Consider the following 23,358-nt stretch of genomic DNA (forward strand, 5'->3'; position numbering starts at 1 on the left):
CAGTGCGTAATTAAAGGCTCCAAATACCAGATTTTTGATCATTTTGGACAAATATAGTAGCAGACAACTACTTGCTGATATAGAGCGGAGCAGCGGCATGCTTAATGGAGAATGAAGGTCTCTCTAAGTGTGTTGCAATCAGAGTGTCTCTGTTATATGCTGTGATAGCTGTTGTTGCTGCGTGAACAGTCAGGCCTTTGCATATTTATAAAATGACAGCTTGCAGTCCAAAGTGTTAAGATGAGATTTTGCTCCAGTGAAGAAGAAAAAAAACTCAGTCTTTGATTACAAAGACCTCCAACTAAGTGAACAGCCATTGGTTTGGGAATCTTCTAGGGCTGCACGATTTTGCATAAAATGAGAATCACGATTTTTTTGCTTAGAATTGAGATCATGATTCTCTCACGATTTTCTTTTCCAGTATAAATATTTATTGCGCTTATTAACTGCACATCAACTTCGTAACAGTTGAGACTGAACATAAAAACAATAAATAAACATAAAAACCACAAATGTTTCACATTTTGTCATTGCCGCAAAATGTTGTACTGCTTGAAATCCCGTCTCCACCGTTGCTCGACACTGCGTGTATAGAGCAGGTAGTGCAACAATAGAAAAATGGTTTCGGGATGGCAATGTGTAGCGTTTGTCTAGGGTGTTGATCATTTTCCTAAATCCCTCGTTTTGCACAGTGTTGATGGGAGCCATATCTTTGGTCAGGTGATAAGTAATAGCCTCTGTAATTTATTTGTGCCTGTGGAAGTTCGACGTGTATAGGGAAGCGCTGTATAAGGTTCCCGTTATTGATGTTTGGGTGGTTGACCGGGACGGATTTTCTCCTGTCACTTTCTCGTCATCCCTGACGGCTTCTGTATCACATGGTATAAGGCTCCGCCCTTGTCATTTGTTGAGCAGGAAGAGTGAGTGCTTGTTTTCATGCAGATTATGTCCCGGATCAAAATGCGGTACAATCGTCGTCGTCTTTTTTTTAAATCGTTGTCATTTGGAAATGAGATAGTATAAATTGAGATCGCAATTTTCTAACGATTAATCGTGCAGCCCTAGAATCTTCCCCAAAAAATAAAAATAAAAAAACCCCAAAGCAAAACAAAAAACAGTATTTACCAGCTTTTGAATTTACTCTTTTGTCATAGCAAGCATGGAAGACCTGTCACCACACTGATGTCCTAAATGTGTTCTGTGCTTATTTGATTCATTATTCAACTAATTAACGTTTGACATTGAGCTTGATGACTCTTTTAAAGCTCTACTAATCTACATATTTGCATCAACAATGGAAAAACGACTGCATGAAATATGAAAGACATTTCCAGAAATGACAAACCAACAGGGAATTAATTATCAGCCCAATGCAGTGAGCAGTGGAGAGCAAAAGAAAAAGGAGCCAAAGGCTTCCACATATAAAGAAATCTGATACACATTTTTTAGCTAATCAACATTTCAGACTTGTATTAATAGACAGCAATATTCTTTGCCATGTCTTTGCATGACGCTGCTGTAAATCACAGGTTTACATGGGGTCATTTTCTGTGTGTGTGCAGATCATTAATCAAGTGTTTTAGTGCTGGGAACTCTGTGTTAGAGCAAGTCTGATTTATAATGCCAGTATTGGTTGATATTAGCCATTTGCTGATCGATCAATAAGATTTATAACAAAGGCAAATATATAAGGTAAAAAAGAAATTTGGGAAACACCCTGGAAAAAATATATCAGTATCTATTAGGGGTGGGGAAAAAATCGATACTGTGTAGTATCGTGATATTTTGTTTGCTAATAATGTATCAATACAGGGACAGCAGAAATCGATATTTTGTTACAAAAAAGGTTTTTGTGCTCTGACTTCAGAGCATGTTGATCCTTTTTCTGAGCAAGAATCCTGACATTCCTTCACTGTCCAAATGTGTTTAACTTTTTTTTGGCAGCAATAAACATGACAGTTTACTTATTTTCATTTAAGACATGTTTTATTTTAATTAAGTTTAAAACTTTTTTATTTAATGTAAAATTATATTTTGTTTTAATTTGCTTTCAAATTCTTCAGTTGCTGAATGGGCTGCATAGTTTTCATAAATTGCATAGTTCAGAATAGCTATAATTGTACCAGATGGTTGCATTCAGTTAAGTTGGACTAGACTGTAATACAAACTGTTCAGTTTGTCAACAATAAAACTGAAATGAGAGAAAGACTGACTGTGAGACTGCAATAATATCGTATTGTGCGTTAAGTATTGTGATGATATCATATCGTGGGATGTATGGCGATTCCCACCTCTAGTATCTATATCGGAATATGGAATTTAAAAGTACCAAGTGTTGTATCGGTCTAATCCGATAATGCCCTATATCCGATAATATCCCTATATAGGGCTCTAATCAATCAGCCAGCAGACCTATCAGTGGGAAAAATGACTTGGTCTTATACAGTTTTTGAGAATTGGGCCAGGTTCATTTCAGGCAAAATAAAAAGCTATGATTATAATCAGAATTTTAATTTTTTTAATGCACTGAGAAATGTATTTGCTGTCATGCAGACACACTTTTTCCAACAATTGTGCATTTCATGAAAAGCTTTTTGGGCCAGTGAAAATCATATGAACCTGGTGGTTAACAAACCCGAATCTACTGTTGATATTGTAAGTTTTACATTCTTGACGTAATACATCAAGGCTTTAACGTCATTCCTATTTTTCAGTTATGGATTATTGGTTTAACAAAACAGCTAAAGCAGCTTGATTCACTAAATGATTATTGATCTAGGAGGGCAATAAAAGTAAAGCAATCATTGCCTACAGAAGTCATCTTTGTGCTAAATATGGTATCTGTCTTTGTTTCATGGAAAATAACTACTCTGCATAGCTGCTAGTGATCTCTTTTATGGAGAAACGCAATACTTTCCCTTAAAAATACAAGAGACCTATTAACACAATTAAAGACTCACAAAAACAAATATACTTTGCAGGCATATCCTGACATGTCAGACCAATGATAATAACATGGGACAAGCTGTGGCACAGTAATCTACATATGAAGCAGGACAGGATTAAGGCTAAGCGCGATCATAATGTGCAAAATTACAAAACAGAGACTTTGGGCTTGTGTGTATGTCTTTATATTGTCATTTTAAATTCCTAAAACTGCCCTTTTTTTTAGGTAACACACTTCACTAACTTGAGTCCTATCTTGTAGTTGCATTTGGGATCAGGTTGTTTCTACATAGAATATTCCAGTTCTGTTTATAAGCCTCTCAAAATAGCCTCATGGTGCCTCTTTTATAAATACCATAGTACGCTTAAGACTCACAAACACCATTTCCTCTGTCATTTCAGTCAGTGTGGATTTGATAGCAGTGAAGTGAAAATACCCCAGATGAAGTAGCATCTAGTCCAAGTGCTCACATCCTGTATTTGCATCAGTGCATGTGTTATTGTGCCAGATGCTAAAGGCATTAAATCCCCAGTGAAGCAGTCAAAGTCTTTGGCAAAGCCACAGTCCAGAAACAGGCTTGATATACCCGCTGGACATCTAAGAGATGGGGGTGGGTTGGAGAGCTTAGTCTTTAGTACTTCTCTATTATTTTTTACTTTTTGCTTTTTGTAAGATAGCATCAAATTTAGCATTCTTCTGATGTTTATAAAAATTCCTGGGCCTGCATTAAAGTTGATTAAAGTGTGTTCACATCGATCTATGAAGTATTACAGCTGCACGCCTCCTGCCATGTCTCTTCTCCTGCCTAATCATTTTCACGATTCACACAAAAATACATTCTTTTTAAAAATGTGAAAATCACCTGTGTGTTGGTTGTCTTTTTCTCCCTTATTGTCTGTACAAAAGTCAGTTTTTTACAATACTTTTAGAACTATCTGCAGCATCCTGAACTTCTGGTCGAGCAGAGCCAGCAGTGTCTCACTGTTTTCTTGTTTTTAAATATGTTGCTAGAAACTTAATGATCAACGATCCCGTTATTTTCTTTCTAAAATTACTCCTCACATACTGAATGTGTATATTAAAGATATTTTCCTATATATTGATAACAAGAATAATCGACCTTACTGATTAATGCCAGTGTTATTATTTCCCGATCAATTGGAATCGGTATTTTTAACAGCTGATAAATTAAAAATAAATACCTTTCAGATTTTCAAATGAGAAAATATCAGTACCGACACTGGTCTTAAATTCTGTATTGATCAAACTCCAGTACTTACCGGGAAATTATCCCAGTATCAGTTGAGCTCTAATTAAAACTAACCTACTTTCTTTGTCTCAAAGTGTAATTCACTGAACATATGTGGCTGATTAATCCACTCACTGCAGTCTGTTGGTGTTCTTGTCTTTAAATGTTTTAATTGCTCTGTCTTAATAATCTGCCTGTTGAATTGTATGTTCATTGTAAATTGATCGATTCTTCTGTGATAATGGCCTAAATTATGTTCTTATTGATTAATCAGCCATTTGTGTTCTTCATTAACTGACACTTATCTTGTCAGACAACATTTCCATGTTAACAAAAGGAAAGCAGCAGATAATTAGGAAGCTGGAGCCATAAAATTCTGGGCATCTGTCTTAGTTGTTAATGATTTTTCAGTCAATAAATGGCGATTTAATGAATTAGTTATGTGTGAAAAAACAAATTCACATTTATTTAGGTAATTGTGGGCTAGTTTGTAGCCAAAATGACCAAATATTAAAAGACTCCAGCTTTTATGAGCAGTTTATGCAGTTGTCTGCTAAGCATAGGAAGTATGTAAGACATTGTGCATTGCATGATTTTACAGAATTGCATTTCAGGAGCAGTGAAGAATGGCAGACTGATTGAGTGCCAAATACAAGCTGCCTGTATAGTGTCACATATAGCACGAGGACACACATGGCAGGACGGTATATGGAGCAACGAGGTGAAGAAGCAGACATGTGTGCCTGCCCAAACCGCAGACAGCCTCCGTTCAGTGAATAATTGATAACGACAACAAAACTGTAGGTAGTTACGGCACTAAAATGGATTTGTATACAATTTTGTAGACTGATATCTGTTGGCTCACAGATCAATTGACTCTAATCTGTCTGCAGGATTTTCTCGCCATTAGATGATTAAAATTTTTTGTTCATTTTTTTTTTTCCTTTTCCTCTTCAGCCAAAACTATTATATCCCAGTCCAGCATCCAGGAGGCTGGTAAACAGATGCTGCTTTCTCCGAAACACAAATGCTGAGGAGGACAAATCTGAGTGCTTCCAGAGGCTGAAGTGATGCAATAAAATCATAAAATAAATCAGTGGATGCCTCAACTGAGTGGCTGTCAGTGCGAAACTGATACTGAGTGAAGGAAAGGCAGAGAGAGACACAGGCACAGTGGCAGGGGTGATAAAAAATAAGATGCTGATAAATGCAATAAACTAATACACAGATGAATGTAAAGGGAGTGGAGGAGAGATGGATGGTCAACAATGGAGGAACTGAGGGTTTGTGTGTGTGTGTGTGTGTGTGTGTGTGTGTGTGCTGGGGCTCTTTGGTGACTAATCATTTCCGTGCGCGACGCAAAGAGAGAGACACACAGCTCCCTCGGGGCCAGCAGTTCATTTTCTGATGCGAGCGAACACGCACACAAGGACACACACATGAACTTGCAATCTCCCCCACCCCCACTCACCCGCTTCCTTTAATAATCTGCAGACAGAATACAGTCATCGGTTTATGGGAGCATGAATTGCGCACGGGCACGCTCGCACAAAAAGTGATGTCACAAGGTCCCCTATTCCACGTTTAAATGTCAGATTGAGCACAATGCTTTCAGATAGGCACAATAACAACCTGAGCGCGCTCACTTCCTTTCAGCCTCGGTAAATGCTGCAAGCCAAACCACAAAAAAAATCGCTGCTCTGTGGCACTTGAGATTCTCAGTGTGGGTAATTTTCCAAAATAACAGAAAATAGTGTAAGATGACAGCATGGATGGTAGTAATACAAAGCAGTTCTTGCTGACAGACCTGCTGTCCACTCTGAAAAATGTCCCGCTGTGTGTATGTGCAGCTGTCATCTCCACATGATCCGACATCAAATGTCTTAACTTGGTTTCTGAGCGACAGTTTGTCAGTTTACTTTGTCTCAGTGAGGAAGAAAACCCCAAACAGTTCAAGGCTGCAGACCTTCAGTGTGTATTCCAGCTGCTGCTGGTTTTGTGCCATAAATCAGGGCAAGCTGTGATTAAAAAGTCAGATTCTCACAATAATGTAAGGAAGTAAAATAGAACATGGCTGCAAGCGGCAAGTCAAAGTGTGGAATTTCTCCCACTGCACCGATCTGAGCGTCGCTTGATGTTATTTGCATGTCAAAGGTCCCTATGTATGTGTTGCTGCAAAATGCAGTCTATTAACAGGTCTTGCAGATAACTAAAGTGTACGAGAATAAATGCAAAAGCCCTAAGGTTGCTCCAGATCAATTTGTGTGTCTCAGGTGACATACTAACATCTGAATCAATGAATCGTGCAGATGAACTGTTATTTTGCCATTTCTTTAACCATGAAAGTAGCACTTTAAAAATCCTGTGGCAGTGGGATGTCTGGAATCGTGACTGGGAGGGCCTCTGATTGAATTCCCAGACCAGTGCAAAGATCAATGCAGGGAAATTAAATAAGCTTAGCTTCTCCTTCCACCTTTGCGATGCCCGCGGGAGCAGCTTTTAGCTCCTAGTTGCTGCTGTGGAGCGACAGTAACGTGCAGTAACAAACGCTGTCGCTGTAAAGGTGTGAAGGCGCCTGAAATTAAGCGGCACGCTTGACCAAGTTTCATTTCCCCCTTTGACAACATTGTTATCAGCCGCTGGTTTGTTGGCTGTTGTTTCTCACAATCACACAATGGTGCATTAACTTATGTAAAGTGCTTAGGAAGAAATGTTGATGCACTTTCTAGTTTTATTGTTACTTTATACAAATATTAACACAACAAAGTGTCTTAATATAATAATATAATTTTGATATAATGGATATAAAATATATCATCAGTAGTACGCATTAACACTGGTAAAAAAAAACTTGGCTGATATATCTTATTGTTTTTGTTGATTTCTGTACTAATAAACAAATGAATAAAGAATATTTACAAAATATCCTGAACACTTATGTTTTGTGTACCTCGACTTATCCATCTGTCCTTTTGTCTTTTAGCTCCTTCTCCCTCTGTCCCACAATCCATTTCTGCTCTACTGGGACTAATTACTAATTAACTTTCAGTCCCACAGCGCAAACAGAGTCGCAGAGGGCATCAGCGACATACAGTATTTAATCACTTGTTGTGCGTGTGCATAAATGCCTGCATCGACCCTTTTATGTGTGCTCCATGCCCCTATAACAGTATCCAGTATTTCTGGAGGATTGACTTTAAAAATAAGAAGTACTCATTGTGCCTTTTTTTCCGTGCAGGAGGCAACACCATGACAACAGAAATGCAGGAGATCGCCATCACGGAGGATAAGCCTTTACTCACGGGTCAGGCTGACACCACCAAGGTCTGAGATGGAGCTCTTACAGATACATGCATGTTATACAAGATTAAATCTCCAATATACTATGATTTAATGTAATCTGATCAATAAAGAACATCCGCGCACACACACACACACACACACACACACAGTGAGCATGACATGAAAGCACAAGCAAACCAAGAGAAAGAAAAAGAGGCTGGTGTATGTGCAATTGTGTCACTATGTGTCCTTGCTGTGCATGTGTGCATGAATGAAAGTGTTTTTGAGTCTGAACAAAGCCTACATGTGACAACATGTGTTCCAAACACATTTGTGCATGACTTTGTGTGTCAGTGTGTACTTAAATAGATGTGTGTGTGTGTGCGCACAGCTGCAGCGCTGGCTCATATCTGCCAGGTTGACGTCAAAGCCCTGAAGGATCGGGAGCAGATCCTTTGCTCTGCTGGGCTGATGTTGCCTTGCAGATGCAGCGCTGCAGAGCAGAGCCCCCTTGTGGACAAAGAGCAAAACACAGTAGTGAAACAAAACACCATCTTTGGCTTTTCTCTGTCGAGTTTGCGCGTTCTCTAGTTGACAATGTGGGCACTCCACAGTGTGGCTTCCTCCCATGGTCCAAAGACGTGCATGTTAGGATAACTGGTAATTAACTCTAATCTAGCGATCGTGGCTGAAGAGTTGGGTGTTCGTCTTGTAATCGGAAGGTTGCCGGTTTGAGCCCCGGCTCGGACAGTCTCGGTTGTTGTGTCCTTGGGCAAGACACTTCACCTACCGCCTACTGGTGATGGCCAGAGGGGCCGATGGCACGATATGGCAGCCTCGCTTCTGTCAGTCTGCCCCAGGGCAGCTGTGGCTACAACTGTAGCTGCCTCCACCAGTGTATGAATGTGAGAGTGAATAAATAGTGGTATTGTAAAGCGCTTTGAGGGGTCCCGAAAAGCGCTATATAAATGCAATCTATCATTATTATTATTATTATTATTAGCCATTAATGTGAGGGACTCTGCAGTTTCTAACTCGATCCAGTGATTTTTTTAATCTATTTTCCGAGCTGTGACTAGCATTGATCTCTTTTAGTAACTAATTTGGTGATTTTTAATTGTTTTTAATAATTAATTAATACTTATTCCATCTTGATATATGCTTCAGGTAAAATGGTAAACAGCAGTTTTATCAGAACATGACCAAAAACACAAGAAATAATGCTGAGACATGATGAGATTCACAGAGAATTAGAAGTGAACAGACAAACCAGTAATGGACAAGCGAGATCCGGGACTTTATATACACCACACATGGTGACCTATGACCAGCCGTCATAGGGCGAGAGGCGGGGCATACCCTGGGGAGGTTGCCAGGCTGTCACAGGGCTAAAAGATGACAAATCAGTCTCACCGATTAATCGTGGGAGTGTGGAAGGAAGCTGGATTACCCCGAGAGAGAACCCAAACAAGCACAAGGAGGACATGACTTCACACAGTATTCAGACCCAGGACCTTCCTGCTGTGAGGCAACAGTGCTAAACTCTTTATATACACACAAGGAGCTCATGGGGAACAGTTAGAAACGATCAAGAATCAGGGTTTACAGGAGGATAGTACAAAAAGCTCCTGTGTCTTCTACGTACAAGTCTTTGACCTCAGTGGGAAAATAAATGAGGTCAAAGAATTAAATCAAAATTTGTAAAAGAGGAAAAAATCAGCCCAGAGAGTGTGACCGCACTTATGAAACAGTAGCTGTTGTTGACGTGGTTCTGCTGTGGACTACCGGACACACTTGGCCCTGTCGGTTCTTCATGCACCCACAGCGTCCTACCAGTCACAAAGTTAAATGAAGTGCTCGCCCTCAACTTATGTTTTCTCTTCCCGCTGAGATGATTTAACTCTTAGGCAAGACCCACAGCATCCGCGACTGAAGCCAGATTAATTAATGATAATCATAAAGTCTGGCAGTACAGCCTTCATACTTACTAAAGCTGGGCTGCCAGACAGAAGAAATGAGTTTTTAACCAATGCAAAGAGAACTACACCATCATGACTTTGATCATTTTAATATAGCAGTCTTTTTGTGCATAGAGTATTTGACTTTCACAGGGCAACAACTTCAAAACAACTTGATAACAAGTAGCTTTTACTGCCGAAGTCTGCCTGTGGGCTTATTGCTTATTTTTTTATAACTCTAAATATATGACATATGAGAACTGGAGTGCTTTTCAGCTTGATAAATGCATCATGGTGTTCATTTGTGCTTGTGATTGGTCTAATGGTGCGTCCCTTTGAGTTTCCTCTTTCCTTTTTGGATTTCAGCAGCAAAAAAAAAATGTATTGTCCATGTAACTCAGAGACCTCTGAGCAGAAATGACAGAATAAAGAGGGGTGATGCAGACAGAAGCTCTAAAGATATGGAACATATAAACTAAACTGGAAATAAAAAGCAGCAACCTGTAACAACCTGTAATAATTTGTTTTTCACCCTACAGAGTAAGGGTGTGAGATGTGGATCAACTTTTTTGTGGAAAAGGTCACATAATGGTTCAATTTGTTGACCATTATGTATCACTCACTGGTATCTACTCCACCCAGGTCACAACCTCCACAGTAATTGATCGACAGTCAAGGTTTTCAATAATCAGGCCCCATCTCATCCTAACGACCTCATAGTACCGTATCACCCCATTAGAGCACTTTGCTCTCAGATTGCAGGCTTACTTGTTGTTCCTAGAGAATTTAAAAGTAGAATGGGAGGCAGAGCCTTCAGATCTCAGGTCTCTCTTCTGTGGAACCAGATCACAATTTAGATTCAGGACTTATACTATATACAGGATACTTATGCTGCAATAGACCTCAGCTGCTGGGGGCTTCCCATGATGCAATTCTTCACTCTCTGTGTGTTTATACACCTCTCTGCATGTAATCATTAGTTAGATTAAAATTTTCTCCGGCTCTCTTCCACATCATGTCTTTGTCCTGTTTTCCTCCCCTCACCCCCAAACAGTTGCAGCAAATGTTTATAGTTATTATAGTTTCGTATTTTCCAATTAATTTGTATTTTTATATCATTTTAACTTTGTTTTTAACTCAGTTTACTTTCAGTTAGTTTTTAGAGTGGGTTTTCTAATTTCAGTTTAGTTTTAAATGTATGAAAATGTTTAGTTTTAAGATTTAAGAAAAATCTGTTTTGATTTTAGGCACCAGTCACAATAAACATGTCTCTCGTTTTTACTAAACTAACAGGTACTAAAACTAATGACATTTCCTCGACCTTTTTGACTTATTTTATTATCAAAGTTCAGTTTTTTCGATTTGTTTTATTTATTTCAAGTCATTTATTTCAGTACTAAAGTGTTTTTTTCAAATCTAGTTTTAGTATTTAGTTTCATTTAGTTAACTATAATAACCCCGCTCCCTGAGCCTTTTCCTTCCCACCATCACCAAGTGTTACAGAGAGGATTGTCCTGGTCATTGCGTTTTTCTCTTTATTATTTTAGGTCTTTACCTTACAATATAAAGTGCCTTGAGTTGACTGTTGTTGTTATTTGATGCTATCTAAATAAAACTGAATTGAATTAATCGAGCCAGCAGCCTCTCTTCAGTCACCAACCCTCTAGGACTTCCTCTTTTCTCCTCAGCAATGACTTCCATCTGTGCCCACGCCCATCTCCACTTCAACTTCCCACACTGTTAATTTTCTAAGAGCTTGTGATGCTAGTAATTCATTAGTGGGGTAAACAGATCCAAGGCTGCAAGTGAGCCACCCGTTTGAAACCCGCTGTCAGTACTTCCTCTGTTTAATGCCAGGCATGTCACAACCACCTGCTCCTCTGAAGGGGCTCTCTGCTGGGGTATCAGCCGCATAATGCTACCCATCCTGCCTTTGTGGGTGTCAATTAGGAAGCAAAGCCTCTCTAGACATGAAAGAACAAAGAAATGAAAGAACAGCAGGCTGAGATGTCACTCCTTTGGACTCAATTTTCAGTAATGCACACTAAAAAGATAAATTTAAGGAGTCCTAATTAAGTTTTTTTTTTAAGAAGCAAAGTGAGATTTATTCTGATTTGTTCAGCTGGTGGATAATGAGTCCTTCTCAGTTTTTAGCATGATTTACTTTTAAATAAATCTTGTCCCTGTAGTACCCAAACAGGCAGGACATCACTTACTTCCAAATGTAAAAAGAAATCTTTGTGCACATTTTGCTAATGAGACTGTCGCTCTTTTTCTAACAGGATGCTGAACTGGCTGCTAGGATACTCCTGGACCAAGGACAGGTGAGACTGTCTGTGAAATGCATGCTAATGTGTTTGATTAAGCATTGCATTATTACTATTATTGAGTTATAAATGAAATACACAGTTATTTTTATTCAACTTTATTCAAGTATATTTGGTAACTCCGCAGGGGCTTCTTTTCCAGTCAGTAGTCGATAGGAAAAATATAGAAGCGGAATGAAAATCGCTGCACAGAAGAGTTGTTAGTAGGGTTTGGAAACTATTAATAATGGATTTAGCTGTATTTTACAGATTTTTGCAACAAGACAGGTTTCTGTGAGTGTTTTATTTCTTCATTGTGCCCCTTTTCCATGAATATGGTGCCCATCCTGTTGTGTCCCACTGACTTTTGAAAATCAGCCCATTTTTTTGACCAGTTGAGAACTAACTTTGCATCATACAGTCATGTAACAAGAACATTTTCACTGCACTCTCTGCAATTATGTAAAAAAATTAAGTGCACTCTTACTGCTTCCATAGGAATTACGAGGTGCACTTGATTAACTCATCATCAGCAAGTGTGAGCAGAAGGTTTGGGGGTTTGCTGCTCTGGAGCATTCATACGTGTGTTAACACACAATGCCACTGTCTTTCTAGGAGTGGACATTGGAGCAAATTCCCCCCAGTTTCTGTATGTGCAACACTCAGAGATACCCTAAAGAAATACAAGAGCTACATCTCAGACTCTAAATGTTAGGATTTTAAATGTTAAAGTTCATGACAGCACAATTAGAAAAAGACTGAACAAGCTTGGACGGACTGCCAGGAGAAAGCCCCTTGTCTCTACAAGAACAGCACAAACAGCTCATACCAACTGACAGGTGGTGGAGGGGTGACGGTTTGGGCTTGTTTTGCAGCCACAGCAGTTGGGCACCTTGCAGTCACGGAGTTGACCGTGAACCCCTCTGTAGACCAAAGTATTCTAGAGTCACATGTGAGGCTGTCTGTCTGACACCTAAAGCTTGGCCTAAACAGGGACGCCAAACACACCAGCAAGTCTACAATCAAGTGGCCCAGTTAGAGTCCAGACTGATTGAAATTCTGTGACCTTCAGAGAGCTGTGCATAAATGAATGCTTGCAAACCTCAATAAAGTGAAGCAATGCTGTGAAGAAAATTGAGCTAAAATGTGTCCACAATGATGTGACAGACTGATAAAGTCGCACACAAAAAAGGGATTGAGTTATTGCTGCTAAAGATGGCTCTACAAGCTGCTGAATCAGGTGGTATGTTTAGGTTGCAACAAACACAGCAGTGCTACTAACCCAAAATACTCCTCTTCCTCACACACTGCTGAGTTTGTCCTGGTGGATCATCAGGGGTGCAAAGCCTCACAGATGATGTGCAGCAGTGGGTCCCTCAGTCTGTCCTCACTCTGGACACTTGCAGTTGTCACACATGGAAATCAAATGTGTGATAAGCTGCAGGATTAAAACACAAGTGTAACTTATAAATACATGTTCATACTTTTATTACACAATCAGAGAGAAAGAAAAAGAGAGAGTGCAGGACAGACAGACAGGTGACAGTCTCAGGTGTATACACTGCTACAAACAGGAGGATTTAGTGTTTGTGTTATTACGAGTGCTAAACAAGAAAAGTTCCCAGATGGTAAAGTGGACACATGTGTGACTCCTGTGATTAAAGCATCTTTCTTTCAGCTTAACGAGTGAACCGTCAGCTCGTTCAAACACACGTTAAAGTCCGTTTGGCTCGACACCACCGAACAGAGGCAGCAATATAACTTAGCTAACATTAACAGTGCAGTGAATCCTGCTTGTGCCGTGATATTCAGGACTGCAAACCGAGCAGCATCACTGACTTTCAGCCTGTTGTGTTTGTGGATATATGACTGACTTTAATTATCCACAAAATCATCACATTCTGCCGTCTCAGTGTGGACGGGAGGCCAAAACGGAGAGAAAATGATGTTTTTGTACGAAAACGCATTAGTGTGGACGTAGCCATAGACAGAATAGGGGGATAGAAACATCCCCCTGTGACACTCTTATCTGTCAGCCTGTCTCAAGTATCGCAGTCTAGACAAATTGGATGACCTGAAGTGGAGGAATGGATATAGAACTTGCAATTTATTAACTTGAGTGTATACAAGGACCAGATTCATACAGAATTTGCAAAGAGCTAGACAGGAATACTCAGTTTTTGGAGACAAAATAAGAGGCAAGACATGGTTTGGACATGTGCAGTGTAGCAGTGGTGGATATCTTTGACAAAAGTTGTTGAATATGAAGAAAAAGAGAAAGAACTTGTTGAAGATGAGTTGGTGCAGGGTTGGTGAGACGGGGGAGGATGCTAGGGACAGGGCGAGAAGGAGGCAGACGATTGGCTGTGGCAAGCAGCCAAAAATAAAAGAAAGTTCATGCACCAGAAAAGTTAATTTTTTTTGTTTTCCATGCCAGATGTTACCATCAGGTTGGCGTTGTTAAGTCTGTGTTTGTTCGTGTTGCTTTCTCTAGGAGCACAGTGTTGAGACTCCACATGGCGTCCTGCACGTGACCCTCCATGGCACGCGAACCACCCGTAGGCCCGCTATTCTCACCTTCCACGATGTGGGTCTGGACAGTGAGTAGCTCTCTCTCCAAGTCAAACAGTCTCTTACTTTTTACTGATTGCATTTTTTCCTCATTATCTTCGTTTACTCTGTTTTTATTACCTGGCAGGTAAGAGCTGCTTCTCACCTCTGTTCAAATTCGAAGAGATGCAGGAGATCGTCAAGAATTTCACCCTGATTCACATCGACGCCCCAGGACAAGAGCAGGGGGCTGCCGCCTACCCTGCAGGGTGAGACAATCATCGTGTTTGATAAGGTGTCCTGCAGTAACCTTGCACTTTTTTTTAAAGTAAACTTCTGAGAAATGGAAACAAATCTTCCGTACAGGCCTGAACCTAATCTCTTCTAAAAATCCTTACCATTCTCCTCTCTCACATCTCCCCCTGCACCATCTCTGTTCTCTAATGCGCTCTTGTCAGAGGTTTAAACAAAATCCCTTCTTTTCTCTCCCCGTACTTCTTATTCCTTCCCCCACGAGTACTTCTCTATCACTCCCTTTCCTTGTGAGATTATTTTAGTGGCTCAGCAGGATTTTGTTTCATGTATTGTGACAGATTCTCAGCTCTGACCCTTCGCTTCTGCCGCTGCTTCTCGAAATTGAAGCTCATTCTCTTTGTGGTCTTAAATCCTTGTGGATAGAGGTGTTAGCCGTCGTATTTACTTATGAAATTTATCTAATGGATCAGCGCTGCCCAGCTACCATGAATAGGTGGAGGAGATCTTAGATAAGAATGAGTATTTCCTGGGTAACATTCTTCACATATTTGTTTTCATATTAAGCCGCTTAATTGCATTAAGCTCATTTGTTTGTGCTGTTGTAGTTACCAGTATCCCTCCATGGAGACCATATCAGAGATGATCCCAGCTGTCCTGCAGTTTTTCAAGTGAGTTAACCGTATTTATTTTGATGTGACCGCAAGCAATTTTTTTTGTGTAACAGAGCTAAGTGGCCTTGAGACACACAGCGCTGTGGTGACCTTGTTAAAACTGTTTTGCCTCATATGTTTGCATGTATTTCAGTATATCTTTGCAACTATTTCCATTTTCTTGTCAAAATATAAAGAAAAGGGTGGTTCAAGAATTTTGCACAATGCTGTAGATATATAAATAACCAGAGTGTTCAGCAACAATTTACACTGTGTGCACATGTGTATGCTGTAGGTGTTAATAACCTTTATCGTTCTGTCAGCTTCCGTACTGTAATCGGAGTGGGTGTGGGAGCAGGAGCATACATCCTGGCCAGGTTTGCGGTAAGCATCTTTTTCTTCTTTTGTGGTAAAGCTGTCCTGATGAGTCATTTCAGATCCAGCTTTAGCACTCTACAGAGGTGTCAGGATGGTGTCAGTTCTTGTTTACAGTTTTGCGCGGGGCTGACTGTAAGAGAGAAGAGTTCAGCAGGAACACTTTGTAGAATAAATATGTTAAACTGTGACGCTTGTGGACATTTATGTGCAAACCTCTTAAAATAAGAAAACGCTGAATGCTCATTAGCTTTGGTTTAAATGTGAAGATCAACATCATCTCCGGACACTAGTAAACGTGTCCACAAAATTAGTTTTCTTCTGGGTCACTTCCTGATGTCGAATAAAGAGTTCCCAAATAATTGAAATGGTTTTTAATTGATGTTAAAACTTCAACACCAAAGGGCTTTTTATTAAGTGCAGGGAAGAGGTCACTCGACTTTATTATAAAGAGTTCTACGGTGGCCCTGAGAGGCCAAACAGACTGCAACTTAAGAAAGCAATAAGAGCACCAGCAATAAGAAAAATGCTGCAAAAGCACACAAAACACAACGGAAATAGGAAAAACAGATTTCCAAAAGCACAATGGAAGTGTTTCTGGGGAGACAATAACCCGACGGACCAGTTGCAGGAACCCAAAACATGGTAGATGTGTTTTATCATGATTCATATAATACTGATGACGGATTTTTAGGCTAATAGTTAGGCTAACACACTTACCTCTCATCTTTTGTTTCCTCACAAAACCGATAGATACTCCACTTCTTTTAAGTGTCTCCAGCACAATTCTTAGCATGTTTTGGTTCCTGCAACTAGTCCGTCAGGTTATTGTCTGCCCAGAAACACTTCCCTTGTGCTTTTGGAAATCTGTTTTATTTCTGTTTTAGTTTTTCCTATTTCCGTTGTGTTTTTGCAGCATTCTTCTTATTGCTGGTGTTTTCTTAAGTTGCAGTCCGTTTGGCTTCTCAGGGCCACTGTAGAGTTCTGTGCCGTTCTCCAGAAAACAGCAGATCTGGCAGAGCTGCCACCGGTGAGGAGCTTCTTACTGAGCATGTGTGACAGATATAAAAGAGTCTGGACACCATGCTGCCTGAAACTGCCTGTTTATTATACCCTGTTGTTCTTGCCCTAGCTAATGTAGCGATCAAAAACTGCTTCCAGTTTCAACTTTTCCTCCTGTACCAACCCTGATGTGGAGGTTTTGTGTGAATTGTAACACCTATCGCTCAGGAGAATACTATTTGTGTCTTCAGCTGTGGTATAACCAGTACAGAGCTGTGGCCACGTCACTGTTTGCGTGCAGCTCGACCGATGTGACTAGTTAAACTGGCTCATGACAGGTCTGGCAGTGGGTCAGTGATGATCTGAGAAAGCAAATCCTTTGAGGGTCACATAGGCATCCACCTGTTAACTAACAGCACCCTGACTCCTGGTGGGTACCAGGGGGAAATCTTTAGACCTTAACCTTATCTTTGTGCGGTGGATCCTGGTGTAGGACAGTGTCTGGCCTCGTAGTCACTGTACGTAGGCAGTTCCTAGAAAACAACAGCAATCATGTCACTGACTAGCCCGTGATCTGAATCCAACTGAAAACTTCTGGGAGTATCAGATTCAGTCAAATAAGATCAGATCACTGAATCCCTGAACTTGGACGAGATCCCAGAGGACACATCCTGCTTCTCATCAGGATCATGCACACACACTAGAGAGTGCATACATCCACATGGGAAGCACAGATTCATATTACCGAACCACATTATGCCTCTGATTTTAATTTTTAACTGACTTTTGGTGGGATTTTTGAATCCAGCCTTCAAAGAGTTGATGGCTTTGGTTTCTGCAAATTAAATAATGTCAGCAAAGATCTTCATCCTGAATATTTCATTCATTAAGATCCAATGTGCGGTTTGTTTTCCCTTCACCACATGAGCCGTAAATATAGATGTATATGAGATAGTGTCACACTGTCAGTGAACACTTCTGCTTTCTCTCCTCAGCTCACAAACCCAGATGCAGTGGAAGGTCTGGTTCTGATCAACATCGACACTAACGCCCGAGGATGGATAGACTGGGCTGCTCAAAAGGTTTCTTTCTCTCTCTCTTCCTTCCACGTCAGGGCTGCAGTGGCCGTGTACACAGAAACATCATTTAATCTTGTTAGTCCTAATGGGAGTTACTCATCAATGTAAAAATAGCTCTGGATATGAAATTACGTGACTTCACGCATGGTCTGTGTGTTCTGTGCTATTGATCATGTAATTGTTTATCGTATATTTCACCACACTTGATTAAAATAAAGAAACTGCCTGAATGATCCCCCCTCTTTCCTCTCCAGCTCAGCTCCGTGACGTCCTCCCTCACAGAGCAGATTCTGTGCCACCTTTTCAGTCAGGTACATTATTAGATCCATAAGTGTTTAAAGGACAGATTTTTTTTTGTAAGTTAAATAAAAAATTTAGAAAAAAGGATCAAATGTTAAACCCTTTTTCTAGGAGGAGCTGTCGTCAAGCACAGATCTAGTGCAGTCTTACAGAGAGCGCATCTCCAAAGCTCCCAACCTGTCCAACATGGAGCTCCTGTGGAAATCTTACAACAGGTAAACATAACATGCCAACATATCATGACATAAATACAAATAATCGACCTTACATCAAACTACCACTGACACCATTTCTTTCTCCTTACAGTCGTAGAGACCTGATCTTTGACCGCAACAGCGCTTTCAAGTAAATACCCACTCTGATTTTTTTACTAAACGTTAATCTCTCAAGTCTTCAAACTTCTAATTAGCACCTGTTTCTGTTTGACCCTCAGATGTCCTGTAATGCTGGTGGTGGGCGATCATGCTCCCTATGAGGATGCTGCTGTAAGTTTCTTTTATTATTTGACACACCTGAACGGCTGTTTGCACTGATTGTACGTTTCTGTGCAAAAAAAGGATCTGATGGGTTGTAACAAAGACTGTGTTTCTTTCTGTAACCACCAGGTGGAGTGCAACAGCAAAATGGACCCGACAACAACCTCGTTCTTAAAGGTGATTTTCATACCTGTGTCCTCAGTGTCTGCATCGTCTATCTGTCTTTGGTTTTTTTTTCACCTTTACTTACGTCTTCTGTCCTTCTGCAGATGGCTGATGCTGGTGGTCTGCCTCAGCTGACTCAGGTAAAAACACCTTAAGATCTCTAGATGTGACATAGGTGTGGATGTTAAATCCACCCTGGGCAATATGTCCATGTGAAAAGAACATCTTGATACTTTTCCATTGTGTCGCACTCACAGGTGCCTAATTAAAAAACTTAGAACAAGCCAAATGTTGGCTTCTGTTCCCACAAAGCTGTCATGAAAGGAAGATTTAACTACAGAGATCAAGATCCATTTAAAACAAAGCAGTAAATATATTGATGTCTTGTTGGTTTGTGGGGATTGACTCATATTAGGAGTCTGCTACAGGTAGCCACAAGGCGAATTGTAGTTTTTCACACATACGTGGTAGCTTCATTGTCTTTTAGCCCCAGAAGTTGGCAAATGTTTTTAGGTGTCAAAACTAAAACGGATACCCTGGGCTTCCACATGGGGTCCTCAGTGAGCACCATTATTCAGTGCAGCAAACGAGTTCAACATGTTTTTGACCTGATATGTAATGTCCTGTGTTTTTTTTTTGCAGCCTGCTAAACTTACTGAGGCTTTCAAGTATTTCATCCAGGGCATGGGCTACAGTAAGTTCACTTTATCAAGCAGTTATCTTCCTTATTTCTACAGAGACATGGCTTTAGTATTGTTTCCTATTTGTTTCATACTTTTATTTCGATACTTTTTGTGTCAGTTAAAGGATAAACTGTTGTATTTCTCATCGTGAGCATGAATGTTGTGGTCATTTTGGGCTTTTAATGATTTCTTTGAACTGTTCTTTTTTCCACGGTGTAATGATTGTACAGCATACATCTGACTTTAAAAGCTTTGACTTCTGGAGTGGACTTTGGGAAGGCCATTCCAGAAGCTTAATGTTAGCCAGTTTTATACATTCCAAAACCAGTTTTGATGTGTGTTTGGGATCCTGTTGGAACACCCAACCATGTTTCAACTGTACAGCTATTGATCTAAGAGGAAGTTGAAGAATTTGGAGGTAGTCTAGTGAGATGTTAATAGGTCTAGCCCTCATCTGACCCTGTGCAGATTAGTGAAAATTCAAAATAAATTGCCCCCCTAATCCTTGTTTTTTTAACGCTATTAAAGAGGTATGCTGTATAGTCTTTCCATGCTGGAAAAATAACAATTCAAGTAAATGATTAAAGGCCACAAATTGTCAATCATGTCCATTATGAGTGTGGATGACCACAACTATGTGTTGTCAGCAACATTTCCTTACCTTTTGATACCTGACCTTTTCCATGACTTGTACTCTTACTGACCGTTTCTCTGTGTTTCTCCACAGTGGCTTCATCTTGCATGACTCGCCTGTCCCGCTCTCGTACCACCTCCCTCTCCTCCTCCTACTCCATGGATGGCTCCCGCTCTCGCTCCCGCACCCTGTCCCAGGGCTCGCAGGGCGGCCAGATGCCGCCCAGCCCCTCCCAAACGATGGAGGTGTCTTGCTGAAGAAAAACAAAACGATAGAAAGAAAGAGCGAGAGTGGGATGAGAGGAGGGTGGAAGCAAAAGGAAGGGAAAGATGAAGCATGACAATAATGCAGAGACAAGATGAATGGGTTACTTATTTGTCACTAAACAACTCCTTTCATTCCCCACAAAGAGCAGAATAGGAATATGGATGGTTAGAGAGAGGGAGGGAAGGAGGAAGAGGAATAGAGTGACTTGAGTGGAAAAAAAAAAAACCTTCTCTTTACAACCTCAGCCCAAAGCAAAGTACAACCGGCTGTTCTGCCATAAACATGAGTCTTTAAAAGGCATGAAGAGATTATTAAAGCAAAGGAGGGGGTGACGAACAGCAACTAGTCCTCTCTCCTTGTATTGTCAGCCAATAGAGCCCTTTAATTTAGATTTACAGTGCAACGTATAAAACCAATAGTAATAATCCTGAAAACGGTATTGTGGATGTTGATGCTGATGATTCTGATGTTCTTGATGATGATGATGATGATGATGATGATATTGAAGCTAATGATGATAGAAACAGTAACTTTTCTCTTTATTACATAACGACTTAAAAACGACATAGACAAAAAAAACGTACTATAGCAGAGATACTTATAACAATGTGTGTCTACTACTTTTAAAGCTAGGTTTTATTGTGTTCTTCTTCTTTTTTTTAATCATTTCTTTTATGGGATTTTTTTTCTTATATGTAACCTGTCTCAGCAAGGGGCTGAAGATACTGATTGGCTGACCCCATCATATGGAGACAGCCAATGAGAGCCATTGTAGTGACTACTTCCTCCTTGATGTTGCCAGATTGTTTATGTCTTCCATTTGGCCCTCGTCTATAAGTGACTGTAATCTTTCCCCCCCTCCATTGGATTTTGATGTGATGGACAAGAAGCTTTTATTTTATTTTATTTTTTCTTCTGGACTGTTTGGAAGTTGCATGCCTGCTATCAACTCATGTTAATATTGAATGGATAATGTTGTTTTTTTTTCTTTTATATTCTGCTAAGTTGTGTGAATCTGTGTTCGTGTGTGTGCTGTTTCGAGTTATGGCCTGGAGGTAAACATAGGTGAGACTGAGGGTGTTTTGCGCGCTTTAATTATCACCCTATTGATAGTAGTCGCCGCACATTCAGAAGTGCTTCCAATACTGCTGGCAGTCTTGCACTGCGTGTCTTAATATCCACACTTGTGTTCTACTACTCACCTGGGAGCATCCCATCATCGGTAGCATGCTCGTATGGATATTGCATTTCAGTGCTCGGTGTGGCCAGAAAGGGATCACTGTGTTCATCATCTATCTGGGTTGTAATCTCTTAGCCTTGCCCATGCACGGATACCTCCAAACAAACCCAGCTAGCATACTTGACTTCATGTGTGCTGCGGTGGTGGGGGGGTGAGGGTAAAACCGATGCGTAGTCCTCTCCACCCACTTTATTCACCAACGGGGACAACAGAGTCATGTTTGCATATGTTTATACTGATATGTGTGAGTGTGAGGCGGGGAGGGGGGGGGGGGGGTGAGAGAGAGAGAGAGAGAAAGAGCAAATGTCAGTGCTCGTGTCTGGAAGCACAGTTAACCAATGACGATGGAGAAAGGCCCAGGTTACATACAAAAGTTTTAAAACCAATAAAACCCCTTGTGACTTATCAGTGACAATGAACCAGCCCCTTCACTGCCACCATGCTCAGATAATATATAACAATAGAAAACAAGAGTTTCTTCAGCCACTCTCTGAACTCTGAGCCAACCGGTTGGAGCCAATAAGCTTAAGCGTCCTGCCAAAACTAAAAGCCCCTCGAGAATCGAGGTGTTTATTGACCAAATTCTGCCATCAGAAGTGCTCCGAGCTAAACGTGCACCTTTAAGCATCAGTTATCATAAATAAATTCATCCAGATTCTCACTGAATTGCTTATACTTAATAATTGCAAATAAAGTCAAAGCTTACCACTGCCCTGTGCCAAGTAGCCATTACACTGACTGTGCTTTTAAAGGACCATGTCTGAGCCCAGTCCATTGCATGTGTTTATATTCTAATGCATAAAAGCACGACCACTGAGTTGGAAGATGCCTCTTTCATTTAAATGCTGTTTAATTCTCCTTTTTCCAAACCTGACTCATGAAGCGGACATGGTTGTGATGCGATGGAAGGCCTTAGATGTGAGCTTGGAATTATAATTGATGGTCGGAATGATGACGGCAACCTGTTTTTGAGTCTCTCCCCTCCGATCCATAATAGGCTGCTTATGCAGTGCATAAATGGCCTATTGTACCATCAACATCTTTTGCAGAAGATGTGGAAAACACAAATACTGATGATATCATGCCGCATGCTTGTGCATGATAGATTGTGGCATTAAAGCATGTGGGTTGCAGACCTTTGTGCTGGAGTGTACAATGTAATTGCTGGGCTCGTTTCAGGATTAAAGCCTAGAAATTTTAAAAAGGCCAAATAAGGAAATTAGAGTGGTTGAGCAGGGCTGTGTGATTGTAAATGCTTGTCCATTTTGTCTTTTTTTTGTCTCTTGGTTTTTACTATTCAATTACATTTTTCTTTCCCCTTTGATTTGTTTTAATGATCTTTCTTTGTTTTATGTATGTGAAGTGTTAGTTTACTGTCCCGATGTGCTCACAAGTTAGTTAACCGTGTGATAGTTCTGGAGTAACTTTTTTAGCATTAGCGCTTATAAGGGAGAATAATATAATTAACAATAAAAAAAATAAAATTAAAGAGAATCAAACTTGTGTGGCTAATTGCTCTGTGTAACACAATGAACATCCTAAAAAAAAAGCAAAGAAAATAAAATTAATAGAAGCTTAAGAGAACTGTCTTGTCTCCTGTCTTTTTTTCTGTGTTGTGTTCAGCATTGTACAACGTATAGGCTAGCTTGTACCCATTTGGTGACACCACTGAGCTCAGTGCTGCTGAGCAGCAGTCCAGTGAGGGCACAAGAAATGTAAAAAAAAACAACTTTTTTTTAAAGATGTTTCGTATTTGTTCTGTGCTAACCAAAGATTTTTTATGTTTTTATTTTTGTATTATTCTGGAACGTCAATAGTTGTTCACCTGAAACTGGTGGGTTCACATGGTAAGCAGAGTAGTGCCATCAAAGGACCAAGTTGCTAGAATATAGTAGTAGTCTATAGTACATTTTAAGCTAGCTGTCTTTTCACTTTTCTTA

At 40.3% G+C, this 23,358-nt stretch overlaps 1 protein-coding gene across 1 annotated transcript in view; it reads left to right on the forward strand.

Moving 5' to 3' along the window:
- ndrg2 (NDRG family member 2) overlaps positions 1–23,002 on the forward strand; it is a 48,532-nt gene extending 25,530 nt beyond the window's left edge. The window contains exons 2-16 of the mRNA XM_085141024.1: positions 7,435–7,520; positions 11,719–11,760; positions 14,237–14,342; positions 14,441–14,561; positions 15,153–15,215; positions 15,521–15,581; positions 17,570–17,656; positions 17,908–17,964; positions 18,065–18,168; positions 18,260–18,298; positions 18,387–18,438; positions 18,559–18,606; positions 18,699–18,734; positions 19,237–19,288; positions 20,005–23,002. Coding sequence (XP_084997150.1) covers positions 7,446–7,520; positions 11,719–11,760; positions 14,237–14,342; positions 14,441–14,561; positions 15,153–15,215; positions 15,521–15,581; positions 17,570–17,656; positions 17,908–17,964; positions 18,065–18,168; positions 18,260–18,298; positions 18,387–18,438; positions 18,559–18,606; positions 18,699–18,734; positions 19,237–19,288; positions 20,005–20,168 — 1,107 coding nt within the window. The 5' untranslated portion in view covers positions 7,435–7,445 and the 3' untranslated portion in view covers positions 20,169–23,002. The remainder of the gene's footprint in view (positions 1–7,434; positions 7,521–11,718; positions 11,761–14,236; positions 14,343–14,440; positions 14,562–15,152; positions 15,216–15,520; positions 15,582–17,569; positions 17,657–17,907; positions 17,965–18,064; positions 18,169–18,259; positions 18,299–18,386; positions 18,439–18,558; positions 18,607–18,698; positions 18,735–19,236; positions 19,289–20,004) is intronic.
- Positions 23,003–23,358: the final 356 nt, after the last annotated feature.

This window comes from Neolamprologus multifasciatus, chromosome 3 (genome assembly GCF_963576455.1).
Source record: "Neolamprologus multifasciatus chromosome 3, fNeoMul1.2, whole genome shotgun sequence".
In the NCBI taxonomy this organism is placed as follows: domain Eukaryota; kingdom Metazoa; phylum Chordata; class Actinopteri; order Cichliformes; family Cichlidae; genus Neolamprologus; species Neolamprologus multifasciatus.